Here is a 25,578-nt window from a genome sequence, read left to right on the forward strand (position 1 = left end):
TTAATGGTGTCGCACAAGGAAGAATCCCCTACACCAAGACTGGCATAAAAAAAGCCAGACTGAAGTTTTTGCAATTAACTGTTTGCCAATAATGATCAGCGCTATGTATGGAGGAAAAATGATGAGGCTTTTAATCCAAAGAACACCACCCCAACTGTGAAGCATGGGGGTGGCAGCATCATGTTCTATCTAGAAATACTGAAGCAACACCTCAAGACATCAGCTAGAAAGGTAAAACTTGGTCGCAAGCAGGACAATGATCCTAAGCATACCTCCAAAGTTGTAACAACATGGCTTAAAGACAACAAAGTGAAAGTATTGAAGTGGCACAAAGCCGTGACCTGAATCCCATAGAAAATTTGTGAAAAAGCGTGTCCGAGCAAGGAGGCCCACAAACCTGACTGAGTTGCACCAGTTCTGTCAGGAGGAATGGGCAAAAATTCCAGCCAATTGTTGTGAGAAGCTTGTGGAAGGCTACCCCAAGCGTTTTATTCAAGTTAAGTGAGTAATGGCAATGCCACCAAATACTAACAAAGTGTATGTAAACTTTTGACCCACTGAAAATCTGATATAGTGCATAAAAGCTCAAATAAATCTGTCTTAACTATTATTTTGAAATTACCTGTTATGGAAATAAAGTAGAAACCATAATTGACTTAACACAGGAAATGTATGGTAAAATGAATGTGTGGAGTGAAAAATTGAGTTTCAATGTCTTTAGCCTAGGTGTATGTAAACATTTGGCCAATTCATAAGAAAGGGTACCACATGCGAGACGTGTTAATAAAATGAAGACAGTAGGAATTAGAGGACGTATTTCAGAGTGGATTCGGAACTGGCTACGGGGTAGAACACAAAGAGTAGTAGTAGGAGGGATATTATCTGAACAGGAAACTGCTGGAAGTGGAGTCCCACAAGGATCACTGCTGGGACCACTGCTCTTCCTCATATATATCAATGACCTTGACAGGGACATAGAAAGTACATTAGTCAAATTTGCAGGAGATACAAAACAGAGGCGCAGCTAATAGTTTGGAATCTACTAAAGTAATTTTAGAAGATTTAAATAAAATCTAGAAGTGGGTGGAAACCTGGCAAATGAAATTTTATATAGCCAAGTGTAAAGTCTGCATGTGGGACATAAAAACATTAGGCAGGATAACTTCATGGGAGTAACAAAAATGGAATGTTCTCTATGAAAAAGATCTGGGAGTAATGGTTGATCAAAGCCTTTCAGGTTCTAGGCACTGTACTGTAGCTGTAAAAGGCCAATAGGATGCTGGGATATTGGGGCATTCGGTCCGCCGGAGAGGCGGATTGGTCTCGGCCGTGCAGGCTGGTGGAGAGAGCACACACACCTGGGTTGTGTTAGCTAATCAGCCCAGGTGCTTAAAGACGTGCTGCTCTCTACAGTTTGGGGCCGAGACCAGGAGCTCACACCAAGAGTGTGTTTCTTTATTTGAGTTGCGTTTGATTTCAGTTTTGTTTCTTTTAACATGACGAAGAAAAGTATTCCGCCACTGAAAAGTGGGAGGAGCTGGTCAGATGAAAATCTGGACAGCTACAAGCAGGGAACCGAAAAGATGTCACTTTGTTTTGCTTTCTTTTGTCTTTGTTATTTTAGTTTGTTATTTTAGTTAATTGTTTTTGCCTGGAACCAGTGAGGGGGAAGGGTGAAGATGGTGTTTATTTTATTTTGTGTTTGTGTGGGTGTACTTTCTCTCTCCATGTGGCAACCAACGTTGTTCCCCGGCACTGCCACATCTCACTCCCAGTGCTGGCGTGTGACATTTTGGTACCCAAACCCGGGGTGAGCAGTCTCGGCGTAAGTCGAATTAGCCTTCAGCTGAATTCTTGGGTTTGAGGTATGTGGCATTCGGGCTGCCGGTCTACAGTGCACTGGTGGAATCAACCAACAAGTCAAAACAAGCTTTTATATTATAATGAATTGAAAACATACATTCTTATTGAATGCAGGCACGCTACTTCTAAATTACACAACAGAAGACATACAGCAAAACATTAAACAACTAACCTAGAAATACCAGAAAATAGAGAGAGAGAGAGAGAGAGAGAGAGAGAGAAACGGATCGGCCAGACCTTGCCAAAATATCACCCACTTCCAGTATAAGCGCCATAAGGAACGCAGCTAAAAGCACACAACCCAGGAACCTACACCAAAATAAAAAGAGGAAAACTTCTTCTTCAAGGCTCTGACACCAACGCAACACATAAACTTTTTCCTGTGGCAATCTTAAATACCTTACCCAGCATGGCTTGAGGATGTTTTGCCCTGATTGGGTGATGCTGAGTTAAGGTGTAGGATAGAAGGGAAGGGGGGTCAGACTAATTTATGACAAGGACTGGCCTACCTAAAGATTGCATTCAAACTTAAAGACATGGGAAAGGGAAATGTTAGGCATGTAGGGTCTCCGACCCCCGATATGGTGTCCTGTGTCATCTGGTTTGTCTCTTCGGAGGGGTTGAGACCCATAGATTGTCTGCCTAGATTAGGGTATCAGTGGATTTTATATTGCCTCAATCACATTTGCTTTGATGCTTGTGACCGGGAGACCAGGCCACATTCTTATTCACTGATTCCCTCTCTAAGGCCAAAATCTAGGAAGAATTTTTTCACACAGAGAGTAGTGAATGTGTGATATAGCCTGCCAGGTCATGTCATAGAAGCAGAAAGATTTTCAAGACTAGGCTTGATATGGTATTATATACACTCCTGGGCAAAAAATGGCAAAATATTAAGCTTTTAATGGTCTTAACAAATCATTAGTCAGAAAATTAGAAAGAAATAATTAAACAAATGCACTCCTGAGACCTCCTGTGCCACCATTTGCTCGTTTACTTTTGCTGCAGCGAACTGTTTGGGGAAAAGCTAGAAATAGGGAAATTTACTTATACAGTAGACAAATTAACATAATGTCAAATAAAAGAGTCATGTTTTGTATTTGGTTGCATATCATTTGAATGCTATGACTTCCTGATGTCTGTGACCTATCAACATCATCAGAGTCTGGATATCTTATTTTCAGGGTGTTCTACATGCAATACAAAAACTCTTTGCATTTGAATGAATCTCTATGAGAATTGGGGGGTGGGACTAGATTCAGCTGTAAATGCTGATACAGTATGGAACACATTTGTTGGCTAAATGGCTTTAACTCATCAAGGGTCCAAGGTATCAAATGAGCCTCAAACCACCATGCTGCTGCCAGATATGCAGTAGATACTACAAGCATTGTTTCTCCTGAATATTTTTTCCATTAAGTTCAACAGGAAAATTAATCAGGAGAAACAATGCATGTAGTATCTACTGCATATCTGGCAGCAGCACGGTGGTTTGAGGCTCATTTGATAGCACTGATCAGCATAATTTACAGCTGGGTCTTGTGTATCACGAAACAGAGGATCAGGACAGCTATTTTAGCTTGCTATTCAACAAAGTCCACAAGATCCATAAACCTTGGCCTGCGACTGTATCGTTGCTGTAGTTTCGCCACCTTTCCCTTTTTAAGTTTATAAGGGAGTTTCATGATAACAGTTCTCATATTGGAAAGGTTGTCTATTTCTTCCATGTACTCAATTTCCTGCATTGCATTAGAACACCCTCTCAGGAAAAGTGAGTATGTTTGCATGGGCTTTCCATCATCTGGCTTAATCACTGACTAACTTAAGGGTCTTTCCATGTAGGCGGTGGCTATTTTTTGTTAATTTCCAAAGTGTTCTTAAAGCAACCTCTTTGCCTTTTCATACCCCCTTTCTAGAGCCATATGCAGGCAACTGTGAATGAGATCTCTAGGTTGGCCACTTGTATATTGTTCTAAATATATAATCTGTCTTTGCTGCTTTCAGTTTTCTCCTCTTTGCCATGTTCAAATGCTCTAATCTGATCTCTGACACAGATCTCAATTTTCTTTGGAGGAAGAGAGGTTAGCTTCTGTTGCTTGACAAGAATTTCTGTTATTTCATTTTGTTTATGTATAATACTGGCAAGATTAGCCTGACCATGAATGGGCTCCTAACGGGTTCTGTGGTGATCCTCTCCTCTTCACTCTGGCTCTTGCTTCAGCATCCTGTCCTCAGTTTGCGTGACAGACGTTGGGGGCACTGTGATATCTCTGCTAGGGCCTCTGGGTAAACACTTTGCCAAGGGATCAGGCGCTTCAACTTTTATAGAATTCAGATTATGAATTTTGTTTATTCCATTCAAAGATGATGTTGTGATATGTTGTGGAGATTCTGCATCCTTTAAAACATTAATCTTAGCTGTTGCTGCAGCCATCTCAGTTTCTAGTTGCAATTCCTCCATCCATTACCTCAAAGCATGCTGCTCTCCTAGAGCAGCAGCACAAGCTAAAAGCGCTGCTCGCTTAGCCTCTGCTCTAATACGTTCTGAACTTCCTTAAGAACTACAGTGTGATCTCACTGATGGAGAACCTTTCCTACTAGATCTCCGACTTGATGCTACAGAGACACTGTCTTCCAGTCTCGCATCAACCTCTGACTGCTGTTCCTAGCTACATGATGGTGTGCTTCACATAACCACCTGATGTCACTTTTTCTTTGACACACTTCCACAATACTCAGTCCAATACTGTTGAAAACTTTTTTTATTACTCATGCTCCTGTCTTCCACAGCATGCAGCACTTAGGTAGCTAGCTTCCTGTTCCTCACAGTTAGCCTCCATCTCGTTATACAAATACTTTGTGAGAATAATCCTATATACATATATCATACTCCACAAAAGATACAAAATTGTATGAAATTAAACAAAATCAAATAAAATATAGTGAAACATAGTGAAAGTAAATGGTCAAAAAACCATATTTGCTCCCAGCCTAAAACTAGCTCCTTACTCTAGCTTGTACCTTTTTTCAATGATCTGCCTAGCACTTCTTTTTCCTATTTATCTAACACCCTACTCCACTAGAGGAAGCTTTAACACAAAATGTAGAGTTACAGATGCCATTATAAGGTTACAATATCATTCCAACAAACGGTAATGCTTTCATGTATGTTACATAGTCAAATGGCTCCTACACTGTGTTCTCAGCCTTTATTGATCACCATACAAGGTTAATGGGAAGTAGCTAGCACAAGCTGACAGCACTAACCCATAAAAATGGACATGTACATAAATGTACTTGTTCAGTCGAACAGTAAATGCGAAAAACATTTCATTATACACTGAACAAAAATGTAAACGCAACACTTTCATTTTCACAGCCATTTCTTATGCGTTTAAATAATACCTCTAAGATTTGTTCTATGTGCACAAAGATCTTATTTCTCTTTTGCTCACAAATTTGATTATATCACTGTTAGCTAGCATTTCTCCTTTGTCAAGATCCATCTCCTGCACAGGTGTGGCATATCAAGATGCTGATTAATAGCCATGATCACTACACAGGTGTTCCTTATGATGGGTTCAATAAAAGGCCACCCTAAAATGTTCAGGTTTTTGTTCTTCAACACCATGTCACAGATGCCTCAAGAGTTAATAGATCATGCAATTGGCATGTTGACTGCAGGAATGTCCTGTAGAGCTGTTGCAAGAGTAATGGGTGTTCATTTCTCCACCATAAGCCACCTCCAGCGTTGTTTCAGAGATTTTGGAAGTTTGTCCAACAGGCCTCACACCCGCAGATCACGTGTAACCACACCAGCCCAGGACCGCCACATCCGACTTCTTCACCTTCGGGATCGTCTGAGGCCAGCCACAGGGACAGCTGATAAAACAGTGTCAGAAATCACCTCAGGGAAGCTCATCTGCGTGCTTGACGTCCTCACCGGGGTCTTGATTTGTCTGCAGTTCGGCATCACAATTGACGTGAGTGGGCATGACCTGACCTTCGATAGCCACTTCTTCCATGTTCTCCCAGTTCTTCCATGGCCTGCAAACTCACCAGAAATGTGACCCATTGAGCATGTTTGGGATGCTCTGGACCAGCGCATACAACAGCATGTTCCAGGTCCCACCAACTTCGTACAGCTATTGAAGAGGAGTGGGACAATATTCCACAGGCTACAATCAGCAATTTGATTAATTCAATGCGAAGGAGATGTGTTGCGTTGCATGAGGCAAATGGTGGCCACACAAGATACTGATCGGTATTCTGTTAATTTCATGGTATCATATTTTTTGGGGAATCTGTGACTAATAAATGCATATCTGTATCCCCAATCACATGAAACAGAAGATAAGTGCTTAATGAATCTATTTCAGTTGACTGTACGTTTATTACCTTTGAACTCGATATAATCTTTGAAATTGAAAAGTGTTGCATTTATATTTTTTAGTTAGCAGCACCAAGATTTTCTGTCGCACCCTCAATTAACAGCAAATGTCCCAATAGAAGATGGAATTAAATCTTTAAAAGTTATCAATTTTCTGAATCGTTATCAATTCCACTTGGCCACAGTAAAGCCAGGTGATCTGAGTGCATTGTTGCTATGTAAATTATGTCAGAAGGATTCAGCATTGTTGTTTGCTACTTAAACTTTATAGCACACACATCACAGTTATCATGATTGTAGCCTGAAATGTCTATTTTCAAAATCCATTTAAACCATTCACCAATGAGCTGGGACTTTAAAGTTATAAGGCAGGCTTTATCAAGTGTCCAGGGAAAATATTGACCTGGCTATTTGTCAGAATTCAGAGAGATCCAACTGCCATAAGTGAATGTGTAAACTCAACCAGTAAGAACCATTGTTACTTCAGTTTCAGAACCCCATAAATGTAAACAATCAAATGTTCATTGAAATGTGTTGGCTTTTGGTGCCGTCGGAGTCCCGCTCTTATCATTGATGGAACGTTGGGAATGAGCTAAAAGGCCACAAAAACAGCCATTATATCACATTAATATTCCATATATGCGCAATCACTGTTTACAATACATTAATTTGATATTTTGATCGCAATACTTATGTTAATTTCCGGAAATAGATTTTTCGATTGTCTTCTCTACGAGGATAACGACATCATTGATTCTCTGTCTCTATCTACTGAACTCAGATAACATTTCATCATAGCTATGCAAGTACTACTCCTCAAAATATTTTGGTTATTGTCATGGTTCTGTGTTTGTCTGCGTTTCCTTTTTTGGGCCGCCAGAGGGCGGCATTTCAGTTTGTAGTTCTGTTCCTTTTCTCTGTCTTAATTGTATTATTGTTTTCAATTATTATATTATTGTTTTTTGGTTATCTCGTTTTCCCTTCCCTCTCTGTGGTCTGATTGTGCATTGTGCCCTCTTGTGTCTCGTTAGTGTCTTGTCTATGTAAGTTCTTTTCTTCCCTGACTCGGGTGCTGGTTCCTTGTGTTTCTGCCTGTCTTTCCGTATTGGTTTCCAGGTGCGCCTTTGCCTCTGTGTTTCCGCCCGTGAGTTCCTGCCCTGCCCAAGTTCTGTTCTGCATTTTTTGGGAGTTTTGGATTCTCTTCTGTTTTCTATTTTTGAAGATTTGCTTTTTGTGTTTTTGAGAGTTGCCCTGCGAGGCCTTTTTGTTCCCTGATTTTGTTACCTGATTTGTTAAAGTAAAGTCTCTGTTTCAAATTACCATTTGGAGTTTTCTGAGTTCCCCCTCCCCCCTCTGAGTGTCTTAAAATAGGTTAATGGTATTTTATAAAGAGGATATTTCACACTGTATCGTAAGCATTCATTGGTAGCTCAATAGTGTTTGTGTTTCACTCGGTACACTGCTTACTTTTTGCTTCATAGATCTTTAGTAGTTCTACATATCCACCCCTAGAGTTTACACACTTGTGGTCAAGGAGTTTTTGATTCAGGACATATAGTCTCATTATTTCATCAAATTAAAAAAGAGCAAATTCATTTTTGCTTTTTTGCCAAGATAATTGCATTTGTGGCACTTTATTTCTTCCTAAATTATAAATATAAACAAATCTAAGTTAGTATTGTAAATGGTACAAATGCCACCTCTTCATTTAACCCTCAAGCGACCAACATATTTTGCATACACTAATGACCAACTGGGGTCAGATTTAAAACTAATGAAAAAGAAGCCCCAATCAATTAAAAAACAGTTTTTTTTTTTAAAAATTAAAATGTCATTAAACATGTAAAATACATTTCATTTTCATAAAAACAACAAAAGTATATATCTATATTATTACAATTAGAGCACATTTAGTAATAATTAAAAACGAAAATGTTCATGTTTCAGTCATATTTTGGAATGAAAAAAAAAAACAATCCAGATTAATAGTAAAATGCTGATTTACCATGACATTGATGCTGTAATTACTGCAATATTGTTCAGTTTTGACATTTTTGTTTTTTTTTATGAACATTTAAACAGGAACATCATCTAAACATGACTGGGGAAATGACCCCAAGTTAAAAATAATGAAAAAGAGGACCCAATCAGATTTTTTTCTTTAAAAATATCATTAGACATAAAACCTTTACATAAAAAAACCTTTATTTTTCCATCAAAAAACAAATATACTCTATAGTAATAGAGGAATGTTTTAATTGCAATTACAGCATGATTAATAATGATAAATGGAAGTATCCATATTTCAATCATATTTTGGACTGAAAAAAAGCGTAATCCAAATTACTATTAAAATGCTAATTTACCATCACATTGATGCTATAAAAACAAGATCTAACATACCAATTATGGATGCCCTTTTACCCTTGTATTCTACAGGCAATAAACGCACACAATCTGAACTAAGCTATGCATAGCGCATACTGGCTTTTGACAGGATGAGAATACATGTGATGCCTTCAGGTCAGTGTTGCGGTCGCATAAGCAACACCTTTTTCGTTGGGTGGGATTAGCTGCAGAAGGTGGCATCCCCACAGCACTGGAACTTGGCCTTACTCCTGGGCCCGGTCCATGAGGGGGCAAGAGGGGGCTTTACCCCCTCAGTTGTACTTTCTCCCCCCCCAGTTCAAGTTTTATGTACCCTATAGAAAAATCGTATTAATTAATGGCTACACGTCATCTAACTTGCAAGTAGTTGGCTATCTCCCTAGATATGATTTAAATGTTTTTAACAGAAAATAATAATAATAATAATAATAATAATAATAATAATAATAATAAATGCGATTTTATCTACGGAAATGGCTATAAAAAAGGCAAAATAAATGTTGTGGTCGCAATCGCCGTCGCACACAGCACTCATACGGCTGTATGCACTTATAGCTAGCTAGCCACCGCTGCAGCATTTTCAGGAATATAGGAGCATGCAGCTGAAATCCTCTACGGAAAGCAACCTCACAGCGATCTCATCTACGATCAGTAGGCAGTGTTGTGCTTCACTTCAGGGGCTTATTCCGCTCATACAGCTCGTTTCCAGCCCAAACCACTGCAAAGAGAGCAAACTTTTTTCATTTTTGTCAGTGACATTTTCTCCTGACGTCTACGACGGCGATCGCGACCGCAAAATTTATTTTGCCTTTTTGTATAGCAATTTCCGTGGATAAAATTGCATTTATTATTATTTTCTGTTAAAACATTTAATTCATATCCAGGGAGATAGCCAACTACTTGCAAGTTAGATGACATGTGTAGCCATTTACAAATACAATCGCATTTCAGGCTGGAAAATAACCCATTAAACCAGAGAAATTGCCGAGTTGTCTTAGAATCTTTATCGCCAAAGAATGTAACAAGGCTTGCAGCGTCAGCATAGCAACGGACGCTGCAACAAAACTTTAAGTACATCACAATGGGTATAACAACTGTTTTAGAATGTCACTGCATCACCCGGATCATTTTTGCAGCCCAATTCAAAATTGGCGTGACAACATAATGCGAGCCCATGATGGCTTCAAATCCAAAATGTTGCCATATTGGCAGTTTTTGTTTTCTTTGACGCCAACTCTGCCATGCCTCGTCACCCCAAAAAACACTCTCTAGTAAACAACACACCATGTGCATCGTCTTCCCCCCACCCACCTTTGATTGGCCCACTGAAATTTGATCTCCTTGTTGCCAGCCTCGGCACTAAATTGCACACAGCCTGTCAATCCTTTTTTTTTTTTGCACTCAGTGGCTCCGTTTATAAACAAACATAATATAATGTTAATCATGTTGTCATATTGCTTATTGCTAATGCAATACAAGTTTGATTTAGCGCCGTTGGCACAGGTTGCTGATGTAGGCTACTTTTTAATTTGCCAGAACGTCTCATAATGACAAATGCCGGTTCAGTCGGTTCGCATAAAATCAAATCGGTTTAAGCTCGTAGCAGGATGATAACCTACTGTTTTACTACATAAAAAGATTTGCCCCCTCGCCATTTTTAACTGCCCACTCAAGTCATTTCATCCTGGTGCCGGGCCTGCTTACTCCCATACTTAGCATTGCAGCTCGAATTGAGGTTTGGAGTGTTGGTGTTTGAGCTCTTCTCTTTATGTTTGGCATGACTAGGGCATGCCCCAGCTCTTTCAGGAAGATTCGACGTCTGCGGCTGCCCTCTGAAGACATCCAGTCAGGGAAGTTTCCCATCCAGATGATGAAGGCGGCAATCCCTGCAATGTCGATCAGATTGAAGAAGAGTACCATTGGCCATCTGTTGATCTTTCTTCTTGATGTGTGAATTGTTGCAAGATTATCAAGATTGTCAACACCACTCTTGGTGGCATTGTAATGGTGTATTAAGTCTGGTTTCTGCTGCTCACCCTCAACCTTGGTGTCCTGATGCATGGTAGACAGTGCCAGTACTGCTTTGCCTTTCGATGGTAAATATGACACCAAGGTAAGCTGTCCATGAAAGCCAAAAATTGAGCTGTTTTTCTCTCTTGCAACATTTGGCTTCATCACCTCTGGAATATGTGGTTTGTTAGATCTAATAGTGCCAACATATGTCAGTCAGTATGTGTCACTTGATATCTTGTCCCCACAGAAACCTGGATTCTTATAAAGACAAGTTGATTGACAAAGTCAAGACATTTTGGAAGGATCAAATAAATTACCAAAGTATATGCCTTGGGTCAGATATTACCCCAGTTGGTCGCTTGAGGGTTAAGCTATTTTCAAGTCTCTGTTACGCTCACATCTGGAGTTATAAATATTTAAATAGGGTACCCCCTAAATGGGCAAGGATTGGCCAGTTTTGGCATGTGCGTGAAGGGGTTAAGCAGGTAATAGCTGAGGTGAAAGAAAACAGGAATAAGAGAAGACCAAATGGTATACTTCAGTATAGTGCAGTTTACAGGAGCCGTGTGACAGATCTGGAGCTCCAGGCTGCGTCAAGGGATGGGCAGGGGAGGAACAGGCCTGAAGCAGTCCATGATCATTGAGCGAGGGACAGGGTTGGAGTGATCCTGTGAACTCAGACTAATCCACCTAACCAACATCAATTTAATTATCCAGATATTGAAATGAACAGCATGACAGGGTTTTCTGTTATAACAACATTTATTTACACTGCCAGAGATACACAAGCGTGTGGATCCAGAAGGCAGAAGTGGACTACTTGTGCCACTGAACAGCTTTGGGGTTCACCACCTCATAATTAAGCTCATCAAATTCTTCCCAGGGCTTCAGCTGTGGACCAGGAATCATAACGGTCTGAAACACAAATGTCCAAAAAACCCACGGAGCCCAGTTAATGCACTGAAAACAAATCAAAGCTGCCTTCAAATGCATACATAATGTAAGAGGTACTCTCTATGGTGTTTCTTCTGCCTTCCCCCAATTTATTCGTAAAAAAAAAATGTATACTATAAAGTACAGCTAAAAGGAAAAGTCATATTTGTCCTACACATGACATCTCTCCTAATGCAAGAGTTGTGGTTTAAATCTTTAATGAATGCTGAAACAGCAAAATTAAGAAATGAGTAAATAATGCTTAATATTAAAAAAAAAGGTATCCATGTATTTGACTATTTTATCCTTATTTTTAATTTATCATCTTTTATAATTCCACTGTGAAGCACTTTGGGTTGCTTGAGTCCCTGTATGAAAAGTGCTCTACAAATAGAGTGTATGATTATTATCATTTCAGTTGTAGTTGAAGCATTTGTATTTAAGAGCTGAAGACAGCAAGAAGCATACAGAAGTTAATTTCTTTGTTTAATCAGGAAATACTCTCAGTTCTTCAATATACTTTCCAGAAACCCCAAATAACTTCAGTGAGTAACTGTCATGTGAGTTAACGTGTTTTGTGTACATGTACGTTTTGTTTTGTGAATTCCTGTTCAGATGTTAAATGTTGTATATGTTTGTTTTATCTGCCTTTTCTGTGGGAGTCACCTTAATAATGGGATCCTTGGGTGGGGCCCAGGAGGGAACAATCTTGCCATGGAGTCTCCAGCGACTGTAGGGGTTCACCAGGTGTCTTTCCAGAACAAGGTACTCCAGGACATCCCGTGGCACCTCTTCATCCCCCACCATCAACCTCCCAAAACGGTCATAGATGGCGAGGGTCTTAGAAGAAGGATCAGTTGAAAGTGAGAGGAGGTAGAGGAGGAAGAGAGAATATAGTCCCTTACCAAAGCCAACAACAAAGTCTCTTACCTGTCGAGAATGCATGCGCACTGTAACCTGTCCATAGAGGTTGCCTTTGCTGACCATGTCAGGGCAGCGGGCATGCACCACACGAGGGGGTTCGAGGGACTCCACAAACATCCAGCGCAGTGTCTTATAGCGATTTCCTCTCACCATCTCCTGCACACCATCCAGAATGAAATGCTTATCAAACAATGAGAAATTTAGCTTCAACAGAGTAACATATAGTAAATGCACTTAGGCCCACCCAAATACAAGTGTAAAAATTTAAATTGTCTTTTTTTGTGCTCATTTGAGTTACTAAAAACTTTGGGGATGGCTCATTCAGTTAAGGCACTGTTCTTGTTCCAGGACTTGGGTAAGTTTCATTACATTACAGGCATTTGGCAGACTTATCCAGAGCGACGCACAACAAAGTTTCATGGTTGGAATCAACAACACACAATTCGCAATTGCATGGCCTAGGATTAGCAAGGGTTCAGTTAGAAGGTTGTACATCATATCGTTCTCCTAGTGAACCCCGCGGGTCAATTAGGGCCCAGCAAGTCCACTTGTTGAACTGCACATTAAGTATGTGAAGTGTCTCTTGTTTCAGAGGCTTGTCTCTGCTCTGCCGAATCAATAGCTAGGGTAGGGGCCTAGTTACACAACATGGCCAAAAGTATGTGGACACTTGACATCTAACATCTCATCCAAAATTAACGGCATTAATATGGATTTGGTCCACTCTTTGCTGCTATTACCACCGCCACACACCTGGAAAGGCTTTATACTAGATGTTGGAGTATTGCTGAAGGGATTTTCTTCCATTCTGCCAGAAGAGCATCAGTGAGGTCAGGCACTGATAGGGCAATTAGGCCCGTCTCGTGGTTGGTTTTCAAATTTCAAATCCTAAATGTGTTGGATGGTGGTTGAGGTTAAGCCACTGTGCAGGCCAGTCAAGTTCTTACACACCGTTCCACAAAACCATTTCTATTACAGCCTCGCTGTGTGCTCGGGGCATTGTCATGCTGAAACAGGAAAGAGCCTTCCCCAAACTGTTGGGAAAGCACAGAATTGGCTAGAGTGTGATAGTATGCTTTAGCATTAATATTTGCCTTTAGTAGAACTACTGTATGGGCCCTTGCCTAAACCATAAAAAACACCCCCAGACCAAGGGATGACCAGATATTTTTGGTCATACAGTGTATATATCTCTCAACATAAACATGTTTTCAATGTACAAAAATGCATTAATGCATTACTCACACATACAAAGCACAGTCTATAAGCCTTTAATTAAATCTTGCAAAATGTAGGCCTGCCATTAAAAGTATTATCAAAATGAAGCCAAATTACAACAAACAATATTGGCTCTCTTAGCTCATTCAAATTAAACGAGCTTTATTCCAAAGCAATACTATCCAATATTTCTGAAATTATTTCATGTAAATTGGCCCTGTGTTTTTCATTTTACCTTCTGAAGAGAATGTGGTCATTCAAGCTTTATGTGTCACATGGAAGTGTCAAATCCCAATCATTTATAGTGGTAATAATCTGCATTTCAGCTGTGAAACACCTTTAATATTTTTAAATGACTACACTTGTCATGTGTTTAAATGCTTGAACAATTGTCTGTATCCAGTGCTTTATGCCAGCTTCACACGACAAGATATTTTACACACCCAGACGATGCGCGCTCTCATCACGACTCACAATTTGTGTGAGATTGAAACAAAAGGTTTGTGATGGTAAACAAGGCAATATATAACCATACACTGTCAATAGGTGCATGGTAATGTAATGTACCTATTTTTATCATTGCACATCAGTAATTTCAATGGGTGATCCACACAGAAAAAGCCTTCCCCTTTATTATTACTCCCCAAAATTCCTGAGGGGGATTTTTGTTCGGCTGTTCCTGGGTGTAGGCCTATTCTTTACACAGTTGTTAAAAAAATTGTGTATACCAAGACTTTTTAAATGTTTTACATTACATAACATAAGATAATGATGAATTCAGCACAACAATGCTCACCATTTTCCTGACTAAATTAGTGCTCTGATTACCTACAGACTAGAGAGTATCTAACACTGTATCAAGCCTAGTCTTGAAAATCCCCAGAGTTTCTGCCTCTACTACGTGGCCTGGCAGGCTATTCCACACATTGACTACTCTCTGCGTGAAAAAAACTCTTCCTATTGTCTGTATAAAATTTACCTTTTGCTAATTTCCATTTATGTCCCCTCGTTCTACAAACAGAACTCAACCTGAAGAGACTCTTGTAGTTCACTCTGTTGATATCCCTTTATGAATTTAAAAGCCTCAATCAAATCACCCCTGAGTCTCCTTTTACTAAGCTTGAAGAGGTTAAGCATCTTAAGCCTTTCCTCATAGCTATTATTATCTTTCATACCAGGAATCAATTTGATTGCTCTTCTTTGAACTTTTTCCCAGAGCCTCTATATCTTTCTTGCAGTATGGTCCCCAGAACTGCACAAAATACTCTAAGTGTGGTCTAATAAATGTATTATATAAGATAAGTATAACTTCCTTGGATTCATACTCAATACTCAACACAATATATCCCAGCATCCTCTTGGCCTTTTTTACTGTTACAGCACAGTGCCTAGAATCTGAAAGGCTTTGATTAACCATTACTCCCATGTTTTTTTTTCCCCAAACTGAGCACATTCCAATTTTGTTCTTTCCACATTGTGAAAGAAATCATACTATTGTAAATGGACTGCATTTATATATAGCGCTTTTATCCAAAGCACTTTTTTGTGCTTGTTTGACTAAACTTCATCTGACCCACAAACATACAGTATATTAATGGGGCAAACATATGTTTGTATATGTTTGTAAGATTCAATATTTATTTAAAGGTATACTATGCAGGATTTTTTATTAGAAATTATTATAAAATAGCTACGCTAAGGCATATCTATGAAGCACAGGGAATCTCGGTCTTCACACACTCTAGCCAAATTCTTGTACCTTTTACTTTTATTATTTGTCATTGTAAAATGTGTTTGGGACGTTTCTGGGCATAGCACTTTTCTGTTGGGGGGGGGGGGTGGGTGGGGCTACAGAGACTGTGGTGTGGGATCAGATGCCAACAAAGTGTTTGTTGCTAGTTTGCTAAGATGCTAAGAAGCCTAGATACAGCAAAACAAAAAGACAAGCCGACAGGGCTCATTAAAAAACTAGAGTCAACCTTGGAATAACTTCTTCGGTGGTCAGCTGAAGTTCGCCAAGTTTGATGCAGTTTGCCTGTTCTCTGTAGGACCTGTAAGCAACATTACTTTTAGCTAGTTACCTTAGTTAGATGCTTGAGTTTGGGTAGCTTTTGTAACTAATTCTGTTCTTCTATCAAGATGGCTTCCCCCTATGGGAACTGCTGTTACTGTTTATAGTTGCAGCTTAGCTAGCTCATTAATTCACCTGCATTTATTTCAATCAGGGGAAATGAATTTGATACAGCATGCCAGCATCCTGTCCAGAAAACACTGCATGAGCCTGAAACCACAAACACTGCAGAAGCTTGTGTTCCTGAAGGTGAACTCCGCAGCATTGCATCTCTAGCCTGAACTGAAATGCCCTTAAAAACCTTTAAAGAATGTTGTATTTTATTTTGCAGTAGTTTTGATATTATTAAGTCTACTTTCATTATTTTTCCTCTAAGCCTATTATTTACTTTATTTTGGCCAGATTGTGATGAAAAGCAGGCTATTGACCTATGGTTTATTTGTAGAACTCCACAGCCTGCTGGCTATATGTTGATTGTTCAAAAAGAAATTGATGAATTTCAGGACAATGTGTTCTTGATTTTATTTTTAAAGTCTACAGAAATGTTCACATATTGAATATCTTCATAAGATTGGAAGACAAACCTGTTTGGCGTTTTAAAATTTTAAATGGGTGAGATCTAATTGTAACTTTAATTGTAAATTAAAACTATGCGCTATTAAATCCTTGTAACCGACATTGAGCATAATACATTCATCTTGAGACAGTGATGAATCTGACTCGTATTTTGTTTCATTTCATATATACTCATGTTTACTACTGACCAACAAGACATTCAAGAGATACAAATAAAAATGGCAAGAAACATTACAAATGAGCAAATCAAATGGACCAAACAGAGCGAGAATTCATTTTCTTTTGAATGTTTATAGAGAAGTAATCTTTCCTCAACTCATACTGACTCGTACTAACATTGTCAGAAAGTATTATTGCAGACATCCGGTTTTCAAGCAGAATGTCCAGTTTTTACATGATTTAACTAAAATAATAAACAAATAACAATAAAAAAACATCAGGTTTGTTGTCACGTCTAGACAATTCAATGATTAATTGATTGAATAAATTTACCGGTAGTTTGTAATGAATTTGCATGTCTGTGACTCCCTGATATGACATCCGTTTCTAGGAGTTTCCTCCTGTTGATGGTGGTTCCACGGGGATTCCCCCAGTCTAACTTGGATTCAAAGGCTCTATTGTTCGCTAGCTAGGTAGGTAACCTCAATGTTACGGGTGGCACATGAAAACTGGTAGCCGCCAGCAGGTTTACTCTTCTAAACTTCACCGTAATTAATCTCACAGGCTAGCTAGCTATTGTTCAGTACAATATTGTTAGTAATTATAAGCTAACAGCACAGAATGTTGCTAGCTAATATGCAGTTATGACATCCGAAGAATAGCTAGGTAGAGCCAGCTACTAGTTAAACAGGCGTCTAGTTAGGCATCCAGTACAACATTTTCACATGCCAGTGCTGGCTAACTAGCTACTCATCAGTAAGGTTAGCAAAGATTGTAAATGAAACGCTAGTTTAATTTTCCATTTTAACCAAACTGAGCTGAAGTTAGCAAGCTAGCTAGCCATGTAGCTGGTTAAATAAGGCTGTGTAGCCAAGTAGCCAGCCAGCTGTATGAATGAAAGAAACGTGGCCACGTAGTTGGCTACAACATGTTTTGGTCAACAGAAGTCTAACAGTTTATAAATTCAACCCAAGGGTTTATGGCCTAACTTACCTTGCAACATTAGTCATGCAGGTATTGGAGTTATTAAACAATATTATTTGGGGTTTGCGCATGAAATGATAGATTGCATTTAAACAAAATATAAATGAGTTTCCCACAAAGATTATACAACTGTAAAAGCAACATTGTTACATTTTGTCCAATTATTATTACCTATCAAGCAAACCCTTGCAGGAAGAATGTTCGGTTATAAACAGCAATTCAGTTTGGTGTCCTTTTTAAAAGCAAAAGTTTCAGACCATCAAGATAGTCAAGAATACCATACACTACCCAGGCTACTTAAACACAGAAGTCAGTTGCAAGATTTACCCATTTGGTCAAGATTTAGTTGCAGCAGTGGCATGCTAACCTAGTTCTGCTGCAGCCGTGTTTCTGCCACGACCATGTTTCTCAAGCTACGAACACCGTTCAAGTTTTGTCTTTGTGTCCTTCATCATGTTTGAAGGCCAAAGACCAAGTCTGGAATTCATCTGATCTCCTTCTACCATCTTTGAGCATAAAAACTTTTTCTTCGCAATCTAGTTAGACAGTCGTGGACAAATTTAACAGACTGACTTTACTTTTGTGGAAAATTACAAAGATGACTTGTTTCAAGTGTATATCTTTATGTTTAGCGCCTTATCAAATACTCAAGCCTTCTCCTCAAAAGCACTACGACGGTTTTCTAAAGATTTGAATTTGAAAGATATATGGCGGGCACAGAACCCTACCGTTAGGGATTACACTTACTTCTCCCCAAACTACTAAATGTTTTCAATGATCGATTATGTTCTTTTATCCCCAGAGTTAAGTTCACCTGTGAAGGATATTCATTTTCTCCCAAGGTCCCTGTCAGATAATAATGCCATTATAGTCTCTTTTAATTTATCTGCTATTCAGGGCAGGCCCTCTAGGTGAAGATTCAACACCTCACTTCTCCATAATGAAGAATTTCTTCCACAGCTTAAAACAAAACTTCATATAATTTATTCATAATTAATAAAGATTCAGTTACAGATCCGGCTTTTATTTGGGCTGCTATTACCCCTCTGGGGTCGAGAGCTCCGCCGGCGGAGCTCGACAAGATGAAATTAACTTTCGTTTCTATTTGGATGATTAACTTCACGTGCTGTTATCATACAGACGCAACAAAAACATTGATAGAAACCTTAGAATCGCGACTTTCCAACGCGCCCATTGGCAAATAATATGAATTGTTTTAAATGTTCTAAATTTGATTAATTAGATCATGTATGCTTCGTTAAACTTTACTCATTACTATGTGAATTTCGCTCAGCAGGAAGTCCGCCCAAATCGCATTCACATGTTAACAACATTATAATTACTCTCCATAGAAGGAGACTAAAGGAGGGGCGATGCGAGATCCATGTGAGAAATGCCAAGTCTGCGAAAGCGGGATAGAATGTCAAAGTGTCACCTAATTCACTTCTTTTGAGGTGAACATTTCGTTTAATTTTGGAAAATGGTCCGTCCGGAAGCTGAAACTGATGAAGAGCGGTGTCATTTCGAACAGCGAACTGATCCAGCTGAGGATCAACTTCATGCGTAAGTATATTTCTTATGATCATATTGGTAAATATGTGTACTGTATTGCAACGTATCTGTGTGTTTGTAGGAATATCCAGCAATATGCGCGTTTGTAAATTCCCACACTACGAACGATTCGAACTATTGCATCTCAAAATTATAGGCTAGGCTCTCTGCGTCTGGTTGTGTTAGAAGTATCAGGTAGACTGTATGTTTTTCGATCATATTGGTAATAAATAGCCCGTGGCGTGGCTAAGATTCTAAAACTGATGCCCTCGCACAATTGATATTAGCATACTGTAAGTAAATTCGGGAAATAGCAATATAATAACCACTTAGCTAAACAGACCTAGCCTACTTCAGATTGAGGCATTGTTATTGATGAGTTGCGTGTAGTTGAGCTGGAATATCAATGTTTATTTAGTTTAGCTAATGTTGTTTCGTTGATAGCTTGCATTATTTGTATGTGTGCTGTATTACATTCTCTGTGTGTTTGTAGGAATATTCACTAATCTGCGCGCTTGTAAATTCCCACACTACGAAGGATTCTAACCATTGCTTCTCAAAATTATAGGCTACCTCTCTGCGTCTGGTTGTGTTTGTTTGGTTCTTTGTGTGTATATGATGTAACCATGTCACAAATTATAAGTTTGAGGCAAGTCATAATGTCACAAGTCATAAGTTTTGTTTTCATTAGTTAGTGGTTTGCCCCTTTTTTGTAAAGCACATTTAATTTTCACCTGTTGAAGGAAATGTGCTATATAACTAAAGTTTGATTTGATGTCACATTTCCTAACAATTTTGTTTTTATCATATTTACAGAGATGCTGATCAGGAAACACGGCCTAGTTCACCACTAGCTAAGAGGCCACGCAAGCGTTGCAAGAGTACACCAGTCTCATCTCATCTTCCATGCGTATAGTTTGCTTCAATAAAGGTTCTGAAAATCAAAAGATGTCTTTGTTTCTGTCTTCTAAATGGCTCACTGTGTCTTTGTCTTAGTGATGGGGAGGCACGCGGCCAGGTGTGAATAGCCTACTTAGCTGGCAGGTCGTCCTACCCAATGCATATTCATTACAGAAAGGCCATTTGCCCTCCCATTCTCACCTGATGTTGAAAAATAGTAGTCACAACACTAACTTTTAGCAATGTATTTTATATTTCTCATTGGATTTGCTAAAATATTCTGTCATCTTTTGATACCCAAGACCTTGATGAACACATTTCAGTGACCAAAAGTCTTAGTCACAATTGTTCAGTGTGCTTTATTACAACATTCCTGTGCATGTTCAAAACTACTGTTTACAGTTTGTGTGTTTTTAGAGCAGTTTACAATCCACACATGATTATGACCTACTTACTGCTGCCATATTATTGTAGCTGAGTCTGTGCTGAAAACAAAGATATGAAACACTTTGGAATCACTGTATATAAAGTTGATGAAATTTACACAAATGTCAGAGCATCGCACAATCACCAGTGTGCCTCATTTTACCCTTAGACCCCAGAGGGTTAAAGGTTTTATACGTGATAATACAATTTGGTTTTCTTCCTATTTAAAAAAGAAGAAACTACAGACAATATCCCAATTAGAGCACAATTGTCTTGAACTGGAGAAAATTCTGAAGTCAAATTATTCAAAAGAGACAGAACTTCAACTGAACATAGTAAGAAGTGAAATGAATAATCTGTTAAGACAGCGTGTTGAATATTTAATGCACATCACCAAACATAAATATTACTCAGAAGGGAGTCGTCCCAGCCGGCTTCTTGCTTTGACGTTAAAACGCCAGGAGAACAGTTTACACATTCCTTTAATTAACTGTCCAAAGAAAGGACACCTCTTCAAAACAGCTGAGATCAATGAGGCTTTCAAAGCCTACTTATCAAAATTATATGTCTCTGAGAAACAGACCTCCTCAACCGGCCTCTGTCAGGACTTCTTGCAGGACCTGGACCTCCTCACTCTTTCTCAGGAGGTTTCCTTGCAACTGGATTCCCCAATCTCTTTAGAGGAATTATACCAAGCTTTAAAACTCACCAGTAAGGGGCGCTCCCCTGGGATTGATGGCATACCGGCCAAACTATATTTAGCTCTTTGGGAAATTGTAGGTCCTGTTTGGTTGTCTACTATTAACGCTGCTATCGCAAAGGGTCATTTCCATCGGGACCTTAATCACAATACCCCCCAAATCTGGTAAAGATCTCCAAGAATGTCCAGGCTATCGTCCCATTTCCGACATTAAAATATATTCTCGTACTATTGCTCTGCGTTTAGAGAAAGTTGTTGGCAGCTTAATTAATCATGATCAATCAGGTTTTATAAAAGGCCGCCAGGCTTCAGACAACATCCGTCGATTGTTGCATGTTATCGCTGAAACTGAGAAAATAGCCTCACCCAGTGGTCTCTTATTTTTAGACGCGGAAAAAGCTTTCAACCGTTTAGAGTGGCAGTACTTGTGGTGTGTTCTAAAAAAATTCTATTTTGGTGATAAATTCATAAAGATCCAGGTCTTGTATGCCAATCCCTCAGCAAGAGTTTCTACAGATGGATTGTTCTCAGAGCTGTTCAGTATCTCTCGCGGATCCAGACAGGGCTGCCCTCTTTCCCCTTTGCTTTTTGACCTATCAATAGAACCATTAGCTCAGCAGATTTGTCAAAGCACGCTGGTCTCCCCAATAAAAATTGGGTCCTCCAACCACTCTATTTCATTGTATGCAGATGACGCGCTGTTATACCTGTCTGACCTACAACAGTCTCTTCCAAATGTACTCAAAATTATTGAGGACTTTGGGTTACTATCAGGGTTTAAGATCAACCAATCCAAATCAGCTCTGATGCTACTTAATGCAAAGGCAAAAAGAGTTAATATCCCACATTGCATTCCATTCGTTCGAGAAGTGACCTATTTAGGCATTGACATATACCCATCTATAACCTTAGTTGTGAAAAACAACTATGCAATAAACTATTTTCAATAAAGTAGAGTGTGATATAAACAGATGGATGCCACTACCATCATCAGTTCCTGCTCGGATTGCCTGTATTTAAATGAATATTCTTCCCCGCATCAATTTTATTAGTTCTATGTTGCCACTACCTCCCCCGAAAAACTACTTGACAAGGCTAGACTGCCGGTTAAAAAAATTCAAGGTGGTTTGGGATTGCCCCAACTTCAAATTATATCACTGGGCCTTTGTGTTACGTACATTAAAACACTGGTTAAGCCCTGGCATGGGTCCTCTATGGAAAGAAATAGAATTAAATATAATTCAGCCAATCAGGTTACAAGATTTTCTGTTTGCAGGTCTTAGCCAAAAAAAATGTGCTCTACGTTGTGGTGTCCTAATAACATATGTTCTACAAACTTTTGTAGCTGTGGAAAGATTTCTGGGTCTTAAAAATGTTGGTTCAAACATTCACCCATTTGGAACAATTTAAATCTAACAGGTGGCAGACCATTCACTCTAAATGCATGGGCACAAAAGGGTATACAAGTACTTGAGGATAATGCTGGTCATGATTCTATTCTTGAGTTCCAGGGCCTAATATCTCGCTACGGGATCCCAAAAAACTCCTTTTCTTCTACTTGAGACTGAGATCTGCACTGAAGGCATATAAAGTCCCCTGGGGCACAGATCTGATTTGCCACCCAGTAGTAGATTGGATTGTGGGGGCAGAACCCAAACGCAAAGCCTTGTACATTTATACACATCTAATGACGTATTCCACTGTTCTCTTCCCTGGCTCAAAATTATGGGAAAAAGACCTAGAGCAAAGGGGTGGGACAATAAATTGGGACATGGTATGGAAAAGTATCCCCGGTGTATCAAAGAACCCCAATCACCAATTAATTCATTTCAAAATCTGCCATAGAACCCACATGACTCCACGGAAAAGACATCTTATGGGTTTAGCACCTCACCCCTGGTGCACATATTGTTCTCCAGGAACAATTGGTACTTTGATGCATGTCTTATGGGATTGTCCTCAGGTGCAGAGATTTTGGGCTCAGATAGTTGATATCACCTCCTTTATTATCAGCAAACCTCTACCTTTGGATCCTGTCCTGTTACTTTTAAATGATGTAACTAGATGTATGCTCTCTGGAAAAGAATGTAATCTCTGGCTAGCTGGAATGACTGCTGCTAAAAAAATCGTTGTCCAGCGTTGGCTCCCACCTCACCAATTATCTGTCAAACACTGGTTGCAGTCTTTTTTGGACATTGTATACCTGGAAATATCATCGGCCAGGGTCAATGGTGCTAGACCTGGCACAATGAAGATGTGGAAAGACTCCATATCCACAATTAAAGACCTTCTTTTGCACTAATATGTTTAGTTTATAATATCCCATGTATGCAGGGGGGGGGAGTTTGAAGGGTTTTTTGTTTTTTCTTTGCTGTGAAACAATTCATTCAATAAAAATTGAATTACAAAAAAAAATAAAGGGCACTCATTAAGACACCTTATCACGTTTTCTTCCTGTAGAGGGCACATCATAATTTATTGCATGAAGGGGCACCCGAGAGGGCACTCAATCATTTTTTTCCCATGTGAAAGGCAGCCAATAGGGCACTTCCTCTCGTTTTTGCCACTCTAGAGGGCACTTTAGCGATGCTTTTTCAACCAACTTGCAACCAATATCAAGCCCGACACAAAAAAAAAACCCATGGGCACGATTGTTTTGGTAAATCCCAAGAGACTGGCCAGCCGAGGATTAATAACATCACACCTGTTCCGGTATTTGGTACACAAATCAGACCGTTCGCTCATAATACAAGATGTTTTATTAATGTAAAGCTGCATATTGATTGTTTGCTGATAATATCAAGCCATGTAATTTTGTGGTTGTAGATTCAAAGCTTCATTTGCTATCTATGATGAAATGCGCTAGCATAGCATGTAGCAGTACACCGGAAATGTGGTTCAGTGGGACTTCCACTTCACCTTGCTTTTGACATCACCAGGTGCTGGGTTATCTTTGCTAGAGATGCTCTGTGAGCCATCTTCAGCTCCTGATTGTTTTGTAGTCCACAATTGTAGTCACAATGAAGTTCATTCAGCATACGAAACGCAGGTTCAATTAGGTTCAAGATCGGAAGTCTGACTTAGCCAGTTAAGAATTTTCCAGTTTTTGGCTTTGAAAAACTCCTTTGTTGCTTTAGCAGTATGTTTGGGATCATTGTCTTGTGGTAGGATGAAGTGCCATCAAAAAGCTAAGCTATTAAAACTAAGCTCTTTCTCGATCAGAGATAAATTAATGTTTGTTCAAATAACAGCTTTACACCACAGTAGTTTTCACTACTTTTAACAATTATTTAACGGAACAAAATATTGTTTTAAGGAGATTTCCTCTAGTTTCACATGTTTAGTCGTTGTAACTAATGCCATTTCACCCCTCTAGAGCAAACAAAAATACAGAATGTGAACTTATACATATCTGAATATTAAACGTACTGAATATTGAATATATGTTGAATACATAGTCTACGGTTTTCAAGGAAAATAATAAAACCATTGGTATTTATTCAATATCAATTCCTGAAAATGTGCTATTGTCCCAGCTCAACCCCTTGACAGGATAGCTACGACAAGAATTTCATTTGTACAAAATCTGTGCACAAGAACATTGTAAGACAAGTCCTCTCAGCAATCACTTGTGCTAGTTTAAATTTTCTCCTGAGAAAAATCAAGAAAAAATATGTCTTTGTCGCAAACATTATAGCAAGCACTTTAGTACATGACAATTGCTAACTGTGCTGCAATCTGATTTTGTGATATGAATGTCATTGTGTATTAAATAAGAAACAGACCAACTTGTGTAAATACGTACAGGGTAGCAGCGTTCAGTCACCAGATCATGCAATTTCTCCTTGTTGAAGCTGAAAAAAAAAAAAAAAATAGCGCAGTGAGCAAGACATCTGGCAGACAGATTCGCTGTATTATCTATCCCAGTCTCACTTGGAATTTACTCCATCCAGACCTGTAACCGTAAATCAGTTTGTGCAAAACCCACCATTCAATAATAATAAATATTTATTTTGAAATACTGAGAGATCCCATATATAAAACAGGTTAAACTATATGGCCTGGATCAAAAACCTCTTGACCACAAGTGCATAAAACCTAAGGATGGATATTCAGAACTACAAAAGATCTATGAAGCAAAGAGTAAGCAGTGTACCTAGTGTCTCCAAATCTATCCATAATGTCTAAATTATGCATTGCTGTAAATCACAACATAATCATGTATTTCACTACAAATCAACTGTTTTGACTCAAGAAAATCACTTTTGCATCATTTTAAAGTGGGAATTACAGGCTATCCATCTGTACAGTGTTCTAAAATATCTAGGGGTGCAGAAACATCTCCAAAATCTCTCCAAAAATGAATAAAATGCTTTTAGTCTATTATAAAGAATATAATTGTGTCCCTTATGACGGTAAGATTGATGTCAGATTTTAAAATAATGCAAAAACATTATCACACAATGTGGTACAGGACCTAAA

General features: G+C 39.0%; 1 protein-coding gene across 1 annotated transcript in view; it reads right to left on the minus strand.

The window, feature by feature from the left end:
- Positions 1-11,397: 11,397 nt before the first annotated feature.
- The window catches only part of mrpl45 (mitochondrial ribosomal protein L45), a 58,195-nt gene continuing 44,014 nt past the window's right edge, over positions 11,398-25,578 (minus strand). The window contains exons 5-8 of the mRNA XM_035404919.1: positions 24,902-24,950; positions 12,518-12,667; positions 12,254-12,427; positions 11,398-11,569 (exon numbers count right to left, since the gene is read on the minus strand). Of these exons, the coding sequence (XP_035260810.1) occupies positions 11,471-11,569; positions 12,254-12,427; positions 12,518-12,667; positions 24,902-24,950 (472 nt within the window). The 3' untranslated portion in view covers positions 11,398-11,470. The remainder of the gene's footprint in view (positions 11,570-12,253; positions 12,428-12,517; positions 12,668-24,901; positions 24,951-25,578) is intronic.

The sequence above is a fragment of the Anguilla anguilla genome, chromosome 2, assembly GCF_013347855.1.
Source record: "Anguilla anguilla isolate fAngAng1 chromosome 2, fAngAng1.pri, whole genome shotgun sequence".
NCBI classification, from domain to species: Eukaryota; Metazoa; Chordata; class Actinopteri; order Anguilliformes; family Anguillidae; genus Anguilla; species Anguilla anguilla.